Below are 15,626 nucleotides of genomic sequence, written 5' to 3' on the forward strand. Positions count from 1 at the left end.
AGAAAAAGAAAAGCTATACTGAAATATTTAATCAAAGCCATATTAAAACAAGGAGGTAATGATACTTTCATTACAATAATTGCAAAATAGGTCTTGCTAATTATGTTATTGCAGCTGTTACATCTGTTTTGGGTTTTTTTTCGGTTTGGTCTTTTTAAGTGAAAATTACAAACATGCTGGGAAATGCTCACTGACAACAGTTCAACCCCACTTCAGCAAAACATTTAAGCTTTAAGTGACTACAGACAATAAGAATAAAAGGTGTATTTGAAGATAAGGCTCCAGTGCCCTGCTGAAGCACAATTCACAAGTACCTACTCACACTGCATTTTCACCTATTATGTCCATAGTAGATACATGACAAATGAAGCACAAGTTAAGAGCAATTAGAAAAAAGAAATGCAAAATGAAAGGCAGAATAATTTTGTGTATGATGAAGTGATGACGGGAATTTACTAGAAGCTTTAGGATGATCACTCCAATTCCAGCTGTAAATCCTACACAGGCACTAATAAAACTTGATACCTAGTGCTCCAAAAATTGGTTTGCTCTTCTAAGCACTGGTAGTGGCTGCATGGATAAACACGAGGTGCTCTGGCTGATGGGGTAACCTTTTCCCATTTCTTTGGGAAGGCACGTGTATTTCAGGAACTCAAATTTCCTGCACTGATCAAATATCCTTGACATTTACATTTTATTTATTCCAATTTAAGTCTGTGCTATTTATTTTCTCCAAAACTACTTAGGTTATGCTCAGCTCTCTTGGTTCTGGTTGGAGTTTCATGAAATAGAATGAAAATTTGAGCTGTAACTCCTCTGAATAGAAATGTCTCATTGCAGTCTCACATATGCTGCTTAGGCTTAGATGTGATGTTCAGAATGGTTCTTTTATTACTTCTTCAGTCATAAAAACACATACTTAAAGTATATATCTACAAAGAACTAGCAATAAGACCTTGGAACTCTAACAAATGTACAGGATTTCTTTCTTTTAAAGCTTTCTTTTAAGGAGATATATTTGTAAGCATAACTGGCAAGAAAAGCTTGTGGGCAGAGCAAATTAAATATGATGTTTGGTCTCAGGGACTGTGGTGCACCATTCTGAGAACAGTCCTCAGTGTTTAGACAAAGCTAAGACTAACTTTTCTTCCTGAACATGATGAAAACCAAGCCATAAATTATCTCACAGAAAAGATACCTTGGAAAAATAAAAGTGTTTATCCTCAAACTAGTCACACAAGAAGCCAACAGCAAAACAGTCAAACAGGAGCTCAGGGAACATGCTTCCAATCTGCAACCAATGGAAGGTAAAGACAATAAAAAAAACCAAAAAAACTTCCTAGGCAAAACTAGAGTGATCAAAAAAAAAATTCTACTGGTGAAAAATTAAACAAACTGAAAAACAGGACTTGGTGTCCTAAGTAGATGCCAAGGAATATCCCAATGATGAGAAACAGCACCAATTCACTAAGAATCTGAAGAACTACAAACACTGGACAAACTCCAGGGTGTCAACAGCCCAACGATGAGATGGAATAGGGAGCATGATAAAAACCAGGATCCCAACACCGCAGCAACTAAGCATGCAGAAAATACTGATTAAAAACCTAAGCCTTGCCCAAGCAGCAACCCTGACAGAAGCCCATCAGTACTTCATAACTGCAAGCCTAGGCCTGCAGGAGAAATAAAACTCTAAGTAGGACTCAAACAACTGAAATGTGTGAGTATTCAAAGGAGGCAGTTAACACTGGTCTGTGGGAGATGGGTACAGGAACAAAGGAAAGCACAGAGTGCTTTTATAAAGTCTGATTTGCTGAAATTATTTCCGTCCATATCTACTAAAACTCATTTTAAACAGCAACTCTGCCTTTAGCTCGTGTTTCCATTCCCATAGAGGGAGAGTATTATTGAGGCAGCAGCATGGAAAGCTTCCAAAGAAGGGACAGAAGGGTCCTGTGTGCAGTGCTGCACAGTTTTACACCAGCCAGTGCTGGAGGGTGAATCCACACCCCTTACCATCAGCACAAAGACCCCCCTCCACCAAGCCCTGGGTTCTGCTGCATAAACAGCCAGGAGCACTGCTTCCAAAATTAGCATCTTCCAAAAGAGTTGGCCATACAAGGACTTTCTCACTGTTCTAAAAGCTAACATTAAATCCCCTTCCTGGACCTGAAAATTTCCTTTTTTTCACATCCAACAGCACTGGGCTGTGCCCACATTATCCATGAAGTTTCCTGCCTATGAAATTGGGTCCTGCACACCTTTCTTCTTCTTTCCTCAAGAAAGATTCAGTGACGGGACAAGGAACTCTGTTCCATCTTCCTCACACCTCTTTTCTGCCTCCAAGCACCCACTAGGCAGGCAGAAGAAAATTTTAAAAGGAGCTTGTTTATGTACTGTTTTAACTTGGTTTCATTCCACCAAATCCACACTCCACATTATTAGAAAATGTCGGTTTTGTTCAACTGCTTCATAATACCTTAAGCCAAGGAAAGACCACAGACTAAAGGTGAAGAGTAACATCAAAAAATGCCTACCAAGAAGAACAGCTGCACAGATTTCTGGCTGAGAGAGAAACCTCTGGCACCCTCATCCTCATCTGCTTTAACCTCTCTTGAAACTTGAAATAAAACCAAGATTTTTAACCTAAAGGGGATATCTTATGACATTTGCCATTGAAAAAAAATTACAATATTTTTACCACTACTGATTAATTAAATAAAGTGGAAGCTGTTAATAACCTTAAGTTAATATTTTGAAAGGAAACAAGAACCCACATAAAGATTTTCACTTAGATATTTGCATATTCATGTGTTCCTTTAAAATCTGAATTTTGATGTATGTACACTTAGTATCTCAATATTTTATATTTTTATACGACACATCTTTAGCCAGTTAATGTTTGATATTGAATCACAACTATAATCTGAATAACTCTCAAGTTATTGATCTGATTGGTCACCTTCTAAAGAAAAGCACATTCTGACATCACCATGATCAGCAAAACAAAAAAACAAAACAAACAAAAAAAAAAAAAAAGTGCAACATTTGCTGCTTTTTGGGCATCACTCATGGATGGGTAATTACAGAAGTGAAGACCAGCAGTTCTTTCTTTATTGATTTTGGTAATGCAGACATTCTGATAAAATGAAAGTAATATTAGAGCAAGAAAAGAATAATTAATACCTGGCATGTTCCTGAACTCCAACAATCTCTACTTCGCTGTCAGAAGAGGCAATGTTAATTTCTTCATTGGCCTGGGAATTGCCACAAGAGGTTTTGTCACCTGCTAGGAAGCCTGGATCCAAGCGACCTACAGATGGGGAAAATGGGAATACAGACAGTGTTTAACAGCTTATGTGACTCAGAAATCAGCTGGAAAAGGAGTTTCCTAACAAAAAAAAATCCAGAATACTGATATAAGAAAATCTCATTAGACCAAATTTTCCAATTCACAAATCATCACCTGATACAGGAAAACCACTGGATTTAGGCAGCGTCAGTAGCTCTGGTGATGGTGCTGGCACACAAATGTGAGCAAAGCCTGACTTTTGCACCAAGAACAATTAGAATTTCCAGCTGAAATGTTACAACAGTGCTAAGAGTCAGACTGTCCCTAAACCTCCTCAAAACCATTAAAGAAAAAATTAAAAAACAAAACAATCTAAGAAAACAATGATACTGTAGCAAAAAAAGCCTATAGTCTGGATAGAAGCATCCCACACATCAAGGAAATTTAATTTAATTTCTTTAAATAAAAAACATGGGGAAGCTGATCAGTGGAAAAACAGAACAAACCCATCACTTTCTGACAGTGCTGCTTCACACATCATTATTACAAATACTTGAGAAGAAAAAGTGGTTTTCTTAAATCCCATATGCAGAAAGGCTGTTTTTTTTATTACAGCTCCTCAATGACATCCAGTTTGTCAGTCAATCAAGACACAAGCCCTCTCTAAATACCCACAGCAAGTGTGGCACATTTTTCTGTCTTTTCTGCCAAGTGCTGCTAAGAAGGTTCTTCACCCCAATTAGTGAATTTGTTTTGAGTCATACAGGATAATACTTGCATGGGAAACACAAAGCAGCCAAAATTATTATTTCTCTCACAGAAAATAGATTTCTTGAAAAATCAATTAATTAGAATTTATAACTTCTGCTCTTTTTTTTTTTTTTTTTCTCCCCAGGAAAAAGAGAAGATGATTAATTCCACTGTCTCTCTTTATCATTAGCCTGAGGGACAGTGGACAGCCATGAAGTAGTTGATACTACCTACTTCTGAAAAACCACTTGCTCAGCTGTACTACACAGGGGAAGAGTCATTTGTTGAACAGGAAATCTGAGAGTGGGTGAATATTTTATGTGTATCTGGTTTGAGTGGACACCTCCTCGAAGATGAGAGGAGGAGGAGGAGAAGCAATAATGATCCACAGGATTTCAAAGGTGTGCGAACATGCAGAACTGATTATACCCCCAGGGAGATTAAAAGGAAAGAGAGAGAAGAAATTAAAACTTGAAACAAGTGCCAGGGAAACTTTCTAATGACTGCTTTAAGCACAAGGGAAAGATGCAAGCAAATAGAATCATAAAATGGTTTGAGCTGAAAGGGACTTTAAAGCTCATCCAATCCCACCCCCAGCCATGGGCAGGGACACCTTCCACTAGCCCAGGTTGCTCCAAGCTCCATCCTTGGACACTGCAGGGATCCAGGGGCAGCCCCAGCTGCTCTGGGCACCCTGTGCCAGGGCCTGCCCACCCTCCCAGCCAGCAATTCCTTCCCAATATCCCAGCTGGGCCTGCCCTCTGGCACTGGGAAGCCATTGCCTGGGTGCTGTCCCTGCAGGCCTTGTCCCCAGTCCCTGGGCAGCTCTCCTGGAGGAGCAGACCAACCATGCTGTATGTTCAGCTTTTGGAAAGCCAAGACCCTAGGTGACTGGATCAGGGTTAGCAAGGGAAGGAAACACATGTGCTGCCAGGTACCTAAAGGAGGAGTTTCCACCTCACAAGACAAAAAAAATATTTGTCAGCTGAACTTAAAACAAATTAATAGCCCAGATAGTCTCTTCCTATCATTGGAGTTCAGCTGAACATTTCCTGGCAAATATCACTGACTGCCAGAAAGACCAAAAATGGGTCATGACTATTTCTTTAATAAAAATGGCTGGGCAGACTGTGAAACATGAAATGAAAGGGCTCAGAGGCTTTAACTCGCTTCACATTGACAGAGGGCAGGGTTGGATTGAACACTGGGGAGAAATTCTTCCCCATGAGGGGGGTGGAACCCTGGCACAGGGTGCCCAGAGCAGCTGGGGCTGCCCCTGGATCCCTGCAGTGTCCAAGGCCAGGCTGGATGGAGCTTGGAGCGACCTGGGCTAGTGGAAGATGTCCCTGCCCATGGCAGGGGGTGAAATGGGATGGCCATTACATCTTTTTTTAATGCCTAACCACCCTTCATTTTCTTGACAGGGTAATGTCTGGCAAAGGAGCAAAGCAGATCAGCTCCTAAATAGCCCCAAAAATTTATACCTAGAGGTATAAATTGGAGTCCCAAAAGGTCCACATATTACCATAGCTTTAAGTTCAGATGACAAAAAGATAATTAGCAGTAGTGAAACCATGATTAGCAGAGTAAATACTGCAAGAGTAGCTGAGTGTTAATCAGGATTATAGCACAGACAGACAGATTTACAGCCTCTGGCCATAAAAATTTCATGCCTAATAACATGCCCACGCTGTTAATTTCTTTGCACAAACATTAGGATGACGCCCAAAGTGATGTTTTGTTTGCCCTGCACCACCAGGGCTTGCAAAACAGCCCCAAATATTTGCCCATGCACAGAGATGTGCTACTGTTACAAGATTTTTCACTTCGATAGAACTACTTATGTTGTTATTTTCCCATGGGAACACATTCTTTAAAGTCTGATAAACTAGATACTGGCTGAAGATTACGCTTGTGAACCAGATGGAAGATTTGAAAGTTCTGCTTTCCCAATGTGCAACCCCAGACCTGGCAGGAAAAGGCCAGAACTGGCAAAGGTGCAGTCAGATGTGTACTGAGGCTGCAGGGTAAGGTGAATGCATGAGCAAAAAGGCATTCATCCTTTCAGCTGCTGACATGGCCATAGCACCAAGACTAAATCCATATGAACATTCCCAGGATGAAGAAGTCTCTTAATGTTTCCAGTTTTCTTTTACCTGCAAGTCCCCTTGGATATATGTAGAGGAAGGAAAAAAAAAATTCTACCTGTGCTGCAGAATTTTAAGACAAAAGTGGAAGAAAGCTTGGTAAGAAACATGACTTTTTATTTCCTTACATTCATTTGGTGTACTGATCCATTAGTGCTATGTAATGCAGGTGATTTCAGCTGTTCTAATTGTTTAATAAATCCCTTAATAAAGGCCTGGGATTGCTAGGGGTCAAATAGCCATCAGTCAGCTGCTGTCCTGCAAAAAATACCAGTGAGCTTGGAAAACAAAGGCAAGCTTCAAAAAGGCTGGAACAACATCCAGCCATGGACCACAGTGAAAATAATGCACAGATTCTCATACATCGAGGACTTGTAGACTCCATAGTAATGGAACATCTCTTTACAAAGCACCATCTAATTATGTTTCTTTAGACCTTATAGACACTGAAAAGCAGCTCAGAGCCACCACAACACTCCCCATGTGGGTGTCCTGCGGCAGGAGACTTTTGGGAAACACAGCATGAAATACAAATTTGTTGTGCTCCACGATGGCAGGCAAGATTTATGTGTCTTATGTGGCCTGAAATCCTAACACAGGAGTTAAGAAAATGAGTGGAAAGGAAGTATGTCGGCATAAAAAGTTGTGGGATGAAGCTGATAGAAAATAACCCCTGCTAACATCCAAAACACTGTCCAATTTTCAAAGAGTACTGGAAATGCAGATGGAATATGGGAATAATTAAAGCTTGTTTTTAGAGATACAAAGAGATAAACAACAACAATAAAAAATATACATAGGCAATCACAATACTGAAAATGAGATTAGGACCAGTTGACTAGCTGGTAGCATGGGTTGGCATAATCAACCATTCAGTAACAAGATTACCTCACTTTCATTTAAAAAAAAAAAAAAAAAAAACCAGCACCAAAACCCCAGAACTAAGCTCCCAGTAGTAATTAAAAGGAAAAGAAGAAGGGTAGTTAAAATTAGTGTAAAATATATATTGCAGGAATATTTGTCAATTTTTATCATTTGTATTCTGGAGTCAATGTCAGACCTTTTTAAAAACACCTGCCCTGTTCTCTCACAAAATCCACATAGGGAGCTTTTACAGCTGTATAAACTATAAAAATACTGAAAGCAAGAAAGGGAGAGCCACCAACTGCATTGCTGGCACAAATGTCAGAGAATTTAAACAAACCTGTATCAGCACTCATTTCATTCAGCAACCCTCTGGCTCTCCAGGCAGATCCTGAGTCTTGATTTCCTAAAGAATTATTGTGCTCTTGAACTACTGCAGCCGCCAACAGATTGTCCACATTTACCACTTCTGGGTCTGAGTTTGTGTCTGATATATCATAGTGAGCCACAACAGGGGGTCCATCTGCAGGGGAGAAAAGCAACACGGGTTAGAAATCAGCACAGGCTGAAAGGTGCCTCAGAAAGTATGAATAATTTGTTTAAGGATTAATGCAACATCCTACATGAAGCTCTTAAAGTTACATAGTGATAAATTGTATGAATTATTATTAAACGTCAGTTAATGAACAAAGCCTGAGATTACAGAGACATTGTGACCTTTGCATACACAGAAAACACAAGTGTCAGAAACACACGTTTATAAGAGTATCAGTTATTTGTGTACTGTCTTTTACATTAACACATAAACATCTCCATATCTGACAATGTTACATTTACAATCTTTAAAGGATAAAACCTCTGGTTTAAAATAAAAAAGTAATAAATTACAGGACATTAAATTGGGCAGACAAGATATTTAAATAGAGAATTTTACAGAAGTAAAGTGACAGCTTACATTATTATAGGGTTGATTGAATAAAACTAGCTTTTTCATAAAACTGATCCAGTGACGTTGAATTTAATATTAGGCAACTTTCCTTTCATAACATTCACCTGTCAAGGACAGGGGGATTTTCAAATTTGCAATGTTTTTTGGTGGTGTTTGCTGTTTTGCTTTTAAGATCAAGAATAAAAAGAAACAAAATTATATTGTGCAGTAACAAATATGCTTTTCATGCAGCATGATTGTCATATGAATTATTGGTCACCTTAATGAAGGAGGAAGGAGGGAGATAAAATTGCTTATGTGATTCTGAAATCTGTCCTTAAGGAATAACAAAAAACTAGTTTTGATCTGTTTTGTTAGGACCAACTAAATTCTTTGTAATGAATGAAAATCACTTATAATTGGAAAGCAATTCTGCTGGAAACAGAAGAGGCTCAGAAAAAAAAAAACAGGCAAGTTCAAGACAAAGATTGATGTGGAAGCAGAGAGAATGGATAAATAATGCAATTTTGAGAGGATGTGAGTGTTTTATCTCAAATGCCTTGCCCCATCTGCAGTTCACTGGCTCAGCGTGGATGAAAGTGGTTGGAGCTCCCCCTCCCCAAATGAGAGAATAAAAACGTTCTTTGGACCGAGGCTTCACCCACACAAATGAGGATGAGCAGAAACACAGGCTGGGCCAAAGCTCAGCATCTTTGCAATCCTTTAACTCCAAGGAGGTTCTTGGAGTTCTGCAGCTGAGCATCTGCAGGACCTTTTGTTATAGGTGTGACACATGGAGGGCACTACTTGAAAGGGATAATAGAAAATAATCACAAACTAAGAACGTGTTCAGGAAGACAGGACTTTCAGAGTTACAAAATGACTAATGAAACCTTTTAAAGTGATAAAGAATAAAACGAAAAGCCTTAGTAAAAACTGGTTTTGGAGTTTTAAGTGGCTGTTGAAGACAGAAAGAACACGATGAACTAGAAGTTTCAAATTTGCTTCTCTGAAAAGCTGTTTTTCTGAGGTTTTGGAATGGATTTTAGTTTTAGGGGCTTTTTTTGAGGGGGTGTTTTTTAGTAACTTGGTGCCTGAAATAAAATTCAGCTGACTATATTCATAAACCCCTATTTTATGATTAGCAACACAGTTCATCAGAGAGTGACATTTTGCTTAAGTCGTACTAAAGATCAGTTTTGCAACAAGGTATGAGGAAATTCACAAAATATTTCAGATCAGACCTGCCTCCAAAACAACAATTCCATGAAACAATGTTACATTACAAACTTAAAACAGACCCAACAAAAATAAATGAGTAGTTAAATGCCAATGTATTAAAGACCAAACTGTTCGCAACATGAAACGCTGATGATTATGACTGGAACAGAATTCCTGATAATTAACTGGAAGGCAATCTTTGTCTTTTTAAAAGGCAATTACAAAATAATGGAATACCGAGTTCAAAATTAAGCTGGCTGATGTTCAGTTAATTATTTGTGACAGCTGATGATTAAATTACATGCAGAAGTTAGGGCTGGACTGAATCATGGGAGGCATGTTTTCTTTCAGTCTTATCATCAGAGTTCAGCGTGAACATATATAATGTGAGCTGCAAAAATAAACAGTCGAGTGCAGAAGATACGAGGGTCAAGTACAATATTGACTATTTGACCATTTTTTCAACAGGTTATCTAAAATTTCAGGAGCTCTGGACTATTCCTTCAGGCCTTTGTTTCTTTCACTTCTGACTCAGACCTCCAAAAGCAGAAGTGAAATTTGATTTTTAGATAGACGTGTCTACACGAGTAAAATTGTGTTTGGACAAAAGGCACCAATAGTCTCAAGTCAAAATTGTACCACTCCTACATGTATAATCATGCAAAAATGTATAATAAATGTATATACATGCAGAGTGATATTCTCATCACCTACCCATAGAAATAACTTGTGTGAAAGTCTTCATCAGTAGGAAATACAAGCATAAACTTGTTATCTGTAGCTCCACTCTTGTATCTTCCACACTTCCAAAGAGCACACCTTATAACTTAGCTTAAATTTAGTATACATCAAACAGACAAAAATATTTTCAATATAATTTATACACTGTAATTATATTTGTCAGGGTAATAGCCACCAATTTAACAATCTGTAAAAAAAACAAAAACCAAACAAGCTGCCTATTTACAAAGCAATCACAGCAGAGATCTATTTTGGCATTTCTCAGCCTTGCCTTTGAGGATAAGGTCTGGAAATCTTGAAAGGTCCCCAACACCTATCACCAGTAAATGACTAACAAAGCCAAGATAATGGCCATCAAACTTCAACAAATCTTCAGATTCCCCCTACTTGTAAAAGAAGAAATAAGCATAAATGCTTATGTGTGTTAAAAAAAAAAAAAGTCAACAAAAACTACACAAAACCAAACAATAAAGAAGTTGCAGGCAACAGCAACTAGATGAAAGTTGCAGTGAAGGCAGATTAAAAAAAATCTTATAAAAATCCTCTGTTCCCAAAAGCCTGTTTCCTTTTCAGTGTTGCATGGGTGGGACAGGAGTGGTTAAATATGGAAATAAATAATACTTCCCTAGCCAAGTATGTGATCATCCAGTGATGTGATGTAAAGTGAATGTATGGTACCAAGAAATAAGGACAATTTGCTTCAGCTAGGAAATAAAGTAAAAAAAAAACCTTTCAGGTTGAAAAAAAGATTAACTACAACCACAGATGTAATTCATCATCTTTTCTTTATAATAGAGAGGCCATATGTAATTACTGACTCTAACAGGATTTCAACAGATTAAAAAACAGACATCAAGACAAACCATGCCAGAACCAAAACTTAATGTAGAACTGTTCAGGGGGTTCCCTGGTCAGTAATTTAAGCTATCTACTTTAGAAAAATTACATCTTTTGAGAACCCAAGGTAGCTGGAAGAAGTACATTTCCCTGGTGACAAGCATTAATTCATTTCTAAAGCAATAAATGCTTGAAAAAGGCAAGGCTGAAAGTTAATAAGTACCAGCAGCAAAATACAGCTGTTGACATTTAATGCTATAAAGGGGGAGGGAAAGCCTGCTTTCTTTTTTTCTTCCCCAAAGAATTCAGAGGCAGAGGTCATCACGAGGACAGCATTTCTAAGTGTCCAATTCTCCCTTAATTTACACAGCTCATCAAAACTAATTCCACTCCGAACAACTGAATCAGAAGTCACATGCACAAAAATCCAGGTCTACCACGTACCAATTCTCATTTTAAAGTTGCAACACAGAAAATTAAATCACTTCTCATCTGCTACCTGCTCCTTTGCTTTTCTTAGAGCCGCATCTCAACACTCAGCAGCCTAACCCATGCTGTAAGATCCACACTCCCATTATCCCTTACTGCATTATAATGGCAGCACAAGTGAAAAGGGGGAACTCAAGCGTAAAACTTCAGCTGTGGGTTAAAAGCAGCCATTCCATAAGAAGCGCTGTCCCTTTGCACTGCACAGGTTGTTTATCATTGCAAAGGAAACACAAGACATTAGCTGGCAGAACCTGAGTGGGGAATTAAGTTCTTGAAATCTGTGGAGACAGGCTGAGAGCTGCGAGTGTTCAGGGCTCCAGGGAGAGCTGAGAGCCCCTGGCAGGGCCTAAAGGGGCTCCAGGAGAGCTGCCCAGGGACTGGGGACAAGGCCTGCAGGGACAGCACCCAGGCAATGGCTTCCCAGTGCCAGAGGGCAGGCCCAGCTGGGATATTGGGAAGGAATTGCTGGCTGGGAGGGTGGGCAGGCCCTGGCACAGGGTGCCCAGAGCAGCTGGGGCTGCCCCTGCATCCCTGCAGTGTCCAAGGCCAGGCTGGACAGGGCTTGCAGCAGCCTGGGACACTGGAAGCTGTCCCTGCCATGGGAGGGGATGGAATAGGATGGGCCTTAAGGTCTCCTTCCACCCAAACCATTCTATGATTACAAGTCATTCTTTCTCTTCATCTTTCTTACATTTAGGCATGCTGAGCAGAGCTCATCATCTGAACTCTTTCCCACTGCAGCCAGTGAGAGGAAGTTCAGACTGAGATAATCTCAGCCTGGAAATTGCAGCTTGGAGCATCAGGAGCACCATCTCCCCTCCTTCCCCAGCAAACAGAAAAAGTTTAGACACCACCTTAGCCCAGGCATCTCAGTTTTACAGTGCTCAATTTCCACAAGATGAACTCCAGCCTCAGGGATGGGATTTAAAATTTGCTGTGTTTCCTCTACAAGTAGAGGAAAAAAGACTGAAATCTCCAGAGGACTATCCTGATTAAAATAAATCTGAAATTAAAAGCCTAATTTTGGTGGTCTGAATTGCTCTCTGGAGCCATCAGTGTCTCTGGACAAGGAAGAGACATGGAGCCATATTTAGGTGTGAGTATCACCCCAAGTTTTAAGACAGGCACAACAGTATGGTAATAACAACAACAATTACAGCACTTTGTTCTTACAAGGAGCTCTCCATTAGTGGATCCCAGAGAGCTCTGAGGTGGTTATTAACCTCTTCTGTCCACGGGGGAAACTGAGGCAGGCAGCGGCCTGCAGCTTGCTCAAGGCTAAGGAGCAGAGGAGCTCAGCCTGGCTGAAAACGACATTCCCCTCCAATTAGTGGGCTATTTTTAACTGGTGGATGTTTGAGGAGTTTAGAATTAAGCTTGGCAATGCTTTTGGGAAAGGTGCAAACGCTAAAAAGACTACAGAGCCCCTGGAGACACAGCCTCTGTGAATGTGGGCACTGATGGTCTCAGCCTCCCCACTCTAACTGAATTTATTTCTACGGAAGAAATGAGAATACTTTATCATAATGAAAGACTTAAGAATGCCCTCATTTACACTTGATGCTTAAATTTAAGAGATAACTCCCATTTACTTCCAGATTACATATAACATAGAATGGACTTCATTACCTATATAAATTTTAAGGTCAGATGATCATAATCAAAATAATCATATTTTGTGTACCAAAACCTAAAAGACCTATCCTAAGTGACTTGCCAAAATAATTTTACAGTGGATACATCAGTTACTGATCCAAACAGAAAGTACTGATACTTAGAACTACAGGATGAAGTGACAGCCTTTTTGTTTCAGATAAATAGAAACCTGGTATTAATTAGAACATGACCCAGACCTGACATTTCAAAAGTATGTGCAGCTCAAATGGAACAAACTACCTGAACCCTCAAACAATTCCCAAGGTGGGGAGTGGGGGCTGGAGATTTTTGGGTTGTTTAGCAACATGAAACACTTCATTGCTATTAAGATTTATTTATTTATTCCAGGTTACAGTAGTTACATTTCAAAATTTACAGGGTTAAGCAAATAATACATTGTAAATACAATAAAAAACAATAGCAGTGTAACAACATTCTCTCTGAAATAATAAAGTGAACTTTATCAGTGAATCCACTTTCCTGACATTTTCCTTCATTTCACACAGTAAAGCTTTTCTGTTTGGTGGGTTTTTTTTAACCATAATAATAAAATAAAATTAAAACAACATGATTAAATTATTATCTGTTCTCAGAGTGGATATTTTTTAATATATGACATGAAAAGAAATCTCAAAAATTCAAGTCCTGCTGAACAACATTCATTCTTTCAGGCTTCTTGATGACTAGATGGAAAATATCTTGGATTTAATTTACCAAATTATGAATGACGATAATAAAGCATTTTTCATCGTGCATTAAGCAAAGGCACATGGAATATGGCTATGAATTGAGAATACTGGGAAGTGGCATCCACTTTTTATCTCATTGCAGGAGCTATTTTTTGTGATCAGCCAGCAGGTGTATCAACCAGATCTCTTCCCCAGTTTTATTTGGAGATGTGTCTCAGGAGAGTTTTGGAAACCACCACACCTGTACATAGCCATGGTGGTTAAAAAATGTAAATAATTCCCTGTATTAACAAAACTTCCACTAGGAAAAGGCAGCAAACAGGCACTCCTGCAGAAAATACCCCACTTTCCACAAATTGCATCTTTCCACAGAAGGACTGATACAGCCTCTGATGGTCCAGACTAATCCCCTGCTCCATCGCTCTGCACTTGAAATCCCTCCTAACTTAATAAGCCTATTTTGCCACGTGCCTTCATTTTGCTAATCTAGCACCAAGAGACTAATGAAATTTGTGAGAGAGACCAATTTCTAGCTTCACATTTTGCAAGGTATTGTCCATCTCTATCAATCAGCCTGATTGTTTTGGCTTCTACTGTACAAATCACACAGTGCATTTGTTCTGCTACGTGTAACTGCAATGGTAACAGTGCAGACCCCCATTATTTTAGAAACATCTACACAACTGGCCTTAATTACACACCCCCATCAGGCAAAGACTCCTCTCAAGGTCAGCTGGAGGATTCTCTAGACAAAAAAAACTGCAGAATAAGTTCAGTTTTTAATGAGATAGAAGGCATTAAAACCAGTAAAAAATTTCTACTACTATCAATGGGCCTAGGGTTTAATTTCTTAATGCCCTTGAAATATTATTTATAAATTTATCCACACACATTATGTGGATACAGAAGGAGACTATATATACTAAAAGAGGAAACAGTGATAATAAATATGTTCAAATTTGTAACGTAACTGCCAAATATAATCCCATTTCATTGAAGTTAAAGACTGGTTTTCCAGTCTTTACCCTAGCAGCTCAGATAAAATAACCCAACAGTTCTGCACAAACACTAAAAGACACTGAGCTTAAAAAAATAGATGTGTTTTTCTGCCTGAATTATTTTGTCCTAGTACTGTTAAAAATGACACTGAAAGTTTTACATTTTGACTTTTTTTTCCCTGCACTGTTATTTTTGTAATAGAAAATCTGAAAAAATGTTTCATTACCTGTAGTTTGTTTTATGTTATTTTTTTTTTCTAAATAAAACCTGACCATTCAGATATTTATTTCTAAAGACCTTCCTTACCAAAACCCCACTGAAAGAAGCATGAATTCCTTGGGAAGAAACTGTAGGCAAGCCTGCAAAAACACTGCACAGTGAAGCCACTGGACTTCCAGTGACTCCTAAAAAGGGACTGATTCTAGAAGGAAATCCTTTTACTGCAATGTCAGTTTGACATTTAGCGAAATTTAAACTGAGCCTTTATATAAAGGCTTACTTCTTTTGCACTTGCACAAAACATGTGAAACCAAAATTGCTGTGTTTCACCTGCTGCTAAATCCCAACTCTGGGGTTGTACAGGTGCTCCACTGCTCTGGGCTGGAACAGCTGCCATGTTGCAAACACACAATTCAATATTTAAGTGGTAATAATATAGGAGCCTGAACCAGAGCAGCTCTGGCTGTCCCATCCATCCCTGGAAGTGCCCCTGTTCAGGCTGGACAGGGCTTGGAGCAACCTGGGAGAGGGGAAGGTGTCCCTTCCCATGGCAGGGGGTGGGACTGGATGAACTTCAAGGTCCCTTCCAACCCAAACCATTCCATGATTTCCTGAAAAGGCCAGTTAGGTTTAAACTGGCACAATCGTCCCTGGAATTACACCAGTCTACACCAGCTCACCTGACTCAATGCATCTGACCTGTTCCAACCATAAGCAAAATTCCTTAAAGGAACTAAAATGTTTCTTTACACCATTCTGAAGTATAAGTCCTGGGGAAATTAGAGAAAATCTAA

At 39.2% G+C, this 15,626-nt stretch overlaps 1 protein-coding gene across 3 annotated transcripts in view; it reads right to left on the reverse strand.

Moving 5' to 3' along the window:
* Nucleotides 1-15,626, reverse strand: part of CZH18orf25 (chromosome Z C18orf25 homolog) — a 37,259-nt gene that overhangs the window by 4,797 nt on the left and 16,836 nt on the right. For 2 of the 3 annotated variants that reach the window (XM_015614908.3, XM_033520358.1), the window contains 3 exons: nucleotides 7,394-7,576; nucleotides 3,187-3,313; nucleotides 1,199-1,291 (listed from right to left, as the gene is read on the reverse strand). In XM_015614908.3, coding sequence (XP_015470394.1) covers nucleotides 1,199-1,291; nucleotides 3,187-3,313; nucleotides 7,394-7,576 — 403 coding nt within the window. The remainder of the gene's footprint in view (nucleotides 1-1,198; nucleotides 1,292-3,186; nucleotides 3,314-7,393; nucleotides 7,577-15,626) is intronic. The other variant, XM_033520359.1, reaches the window with a different exon arrangement.

Source organism: Parus major, chromosome Z (genome assembly GCF_001522545.3).
Source record: "Parus major isolate Abel chromosome Z, Parus_major1.1, whole genome shotgun sequence".
Classification (NCBI taxonomy): domain Eukaryota; kingdom Metazoa; phylum Chordata; class Aves; order Passeriformes; family Paridae; genus Parus; species Parus major.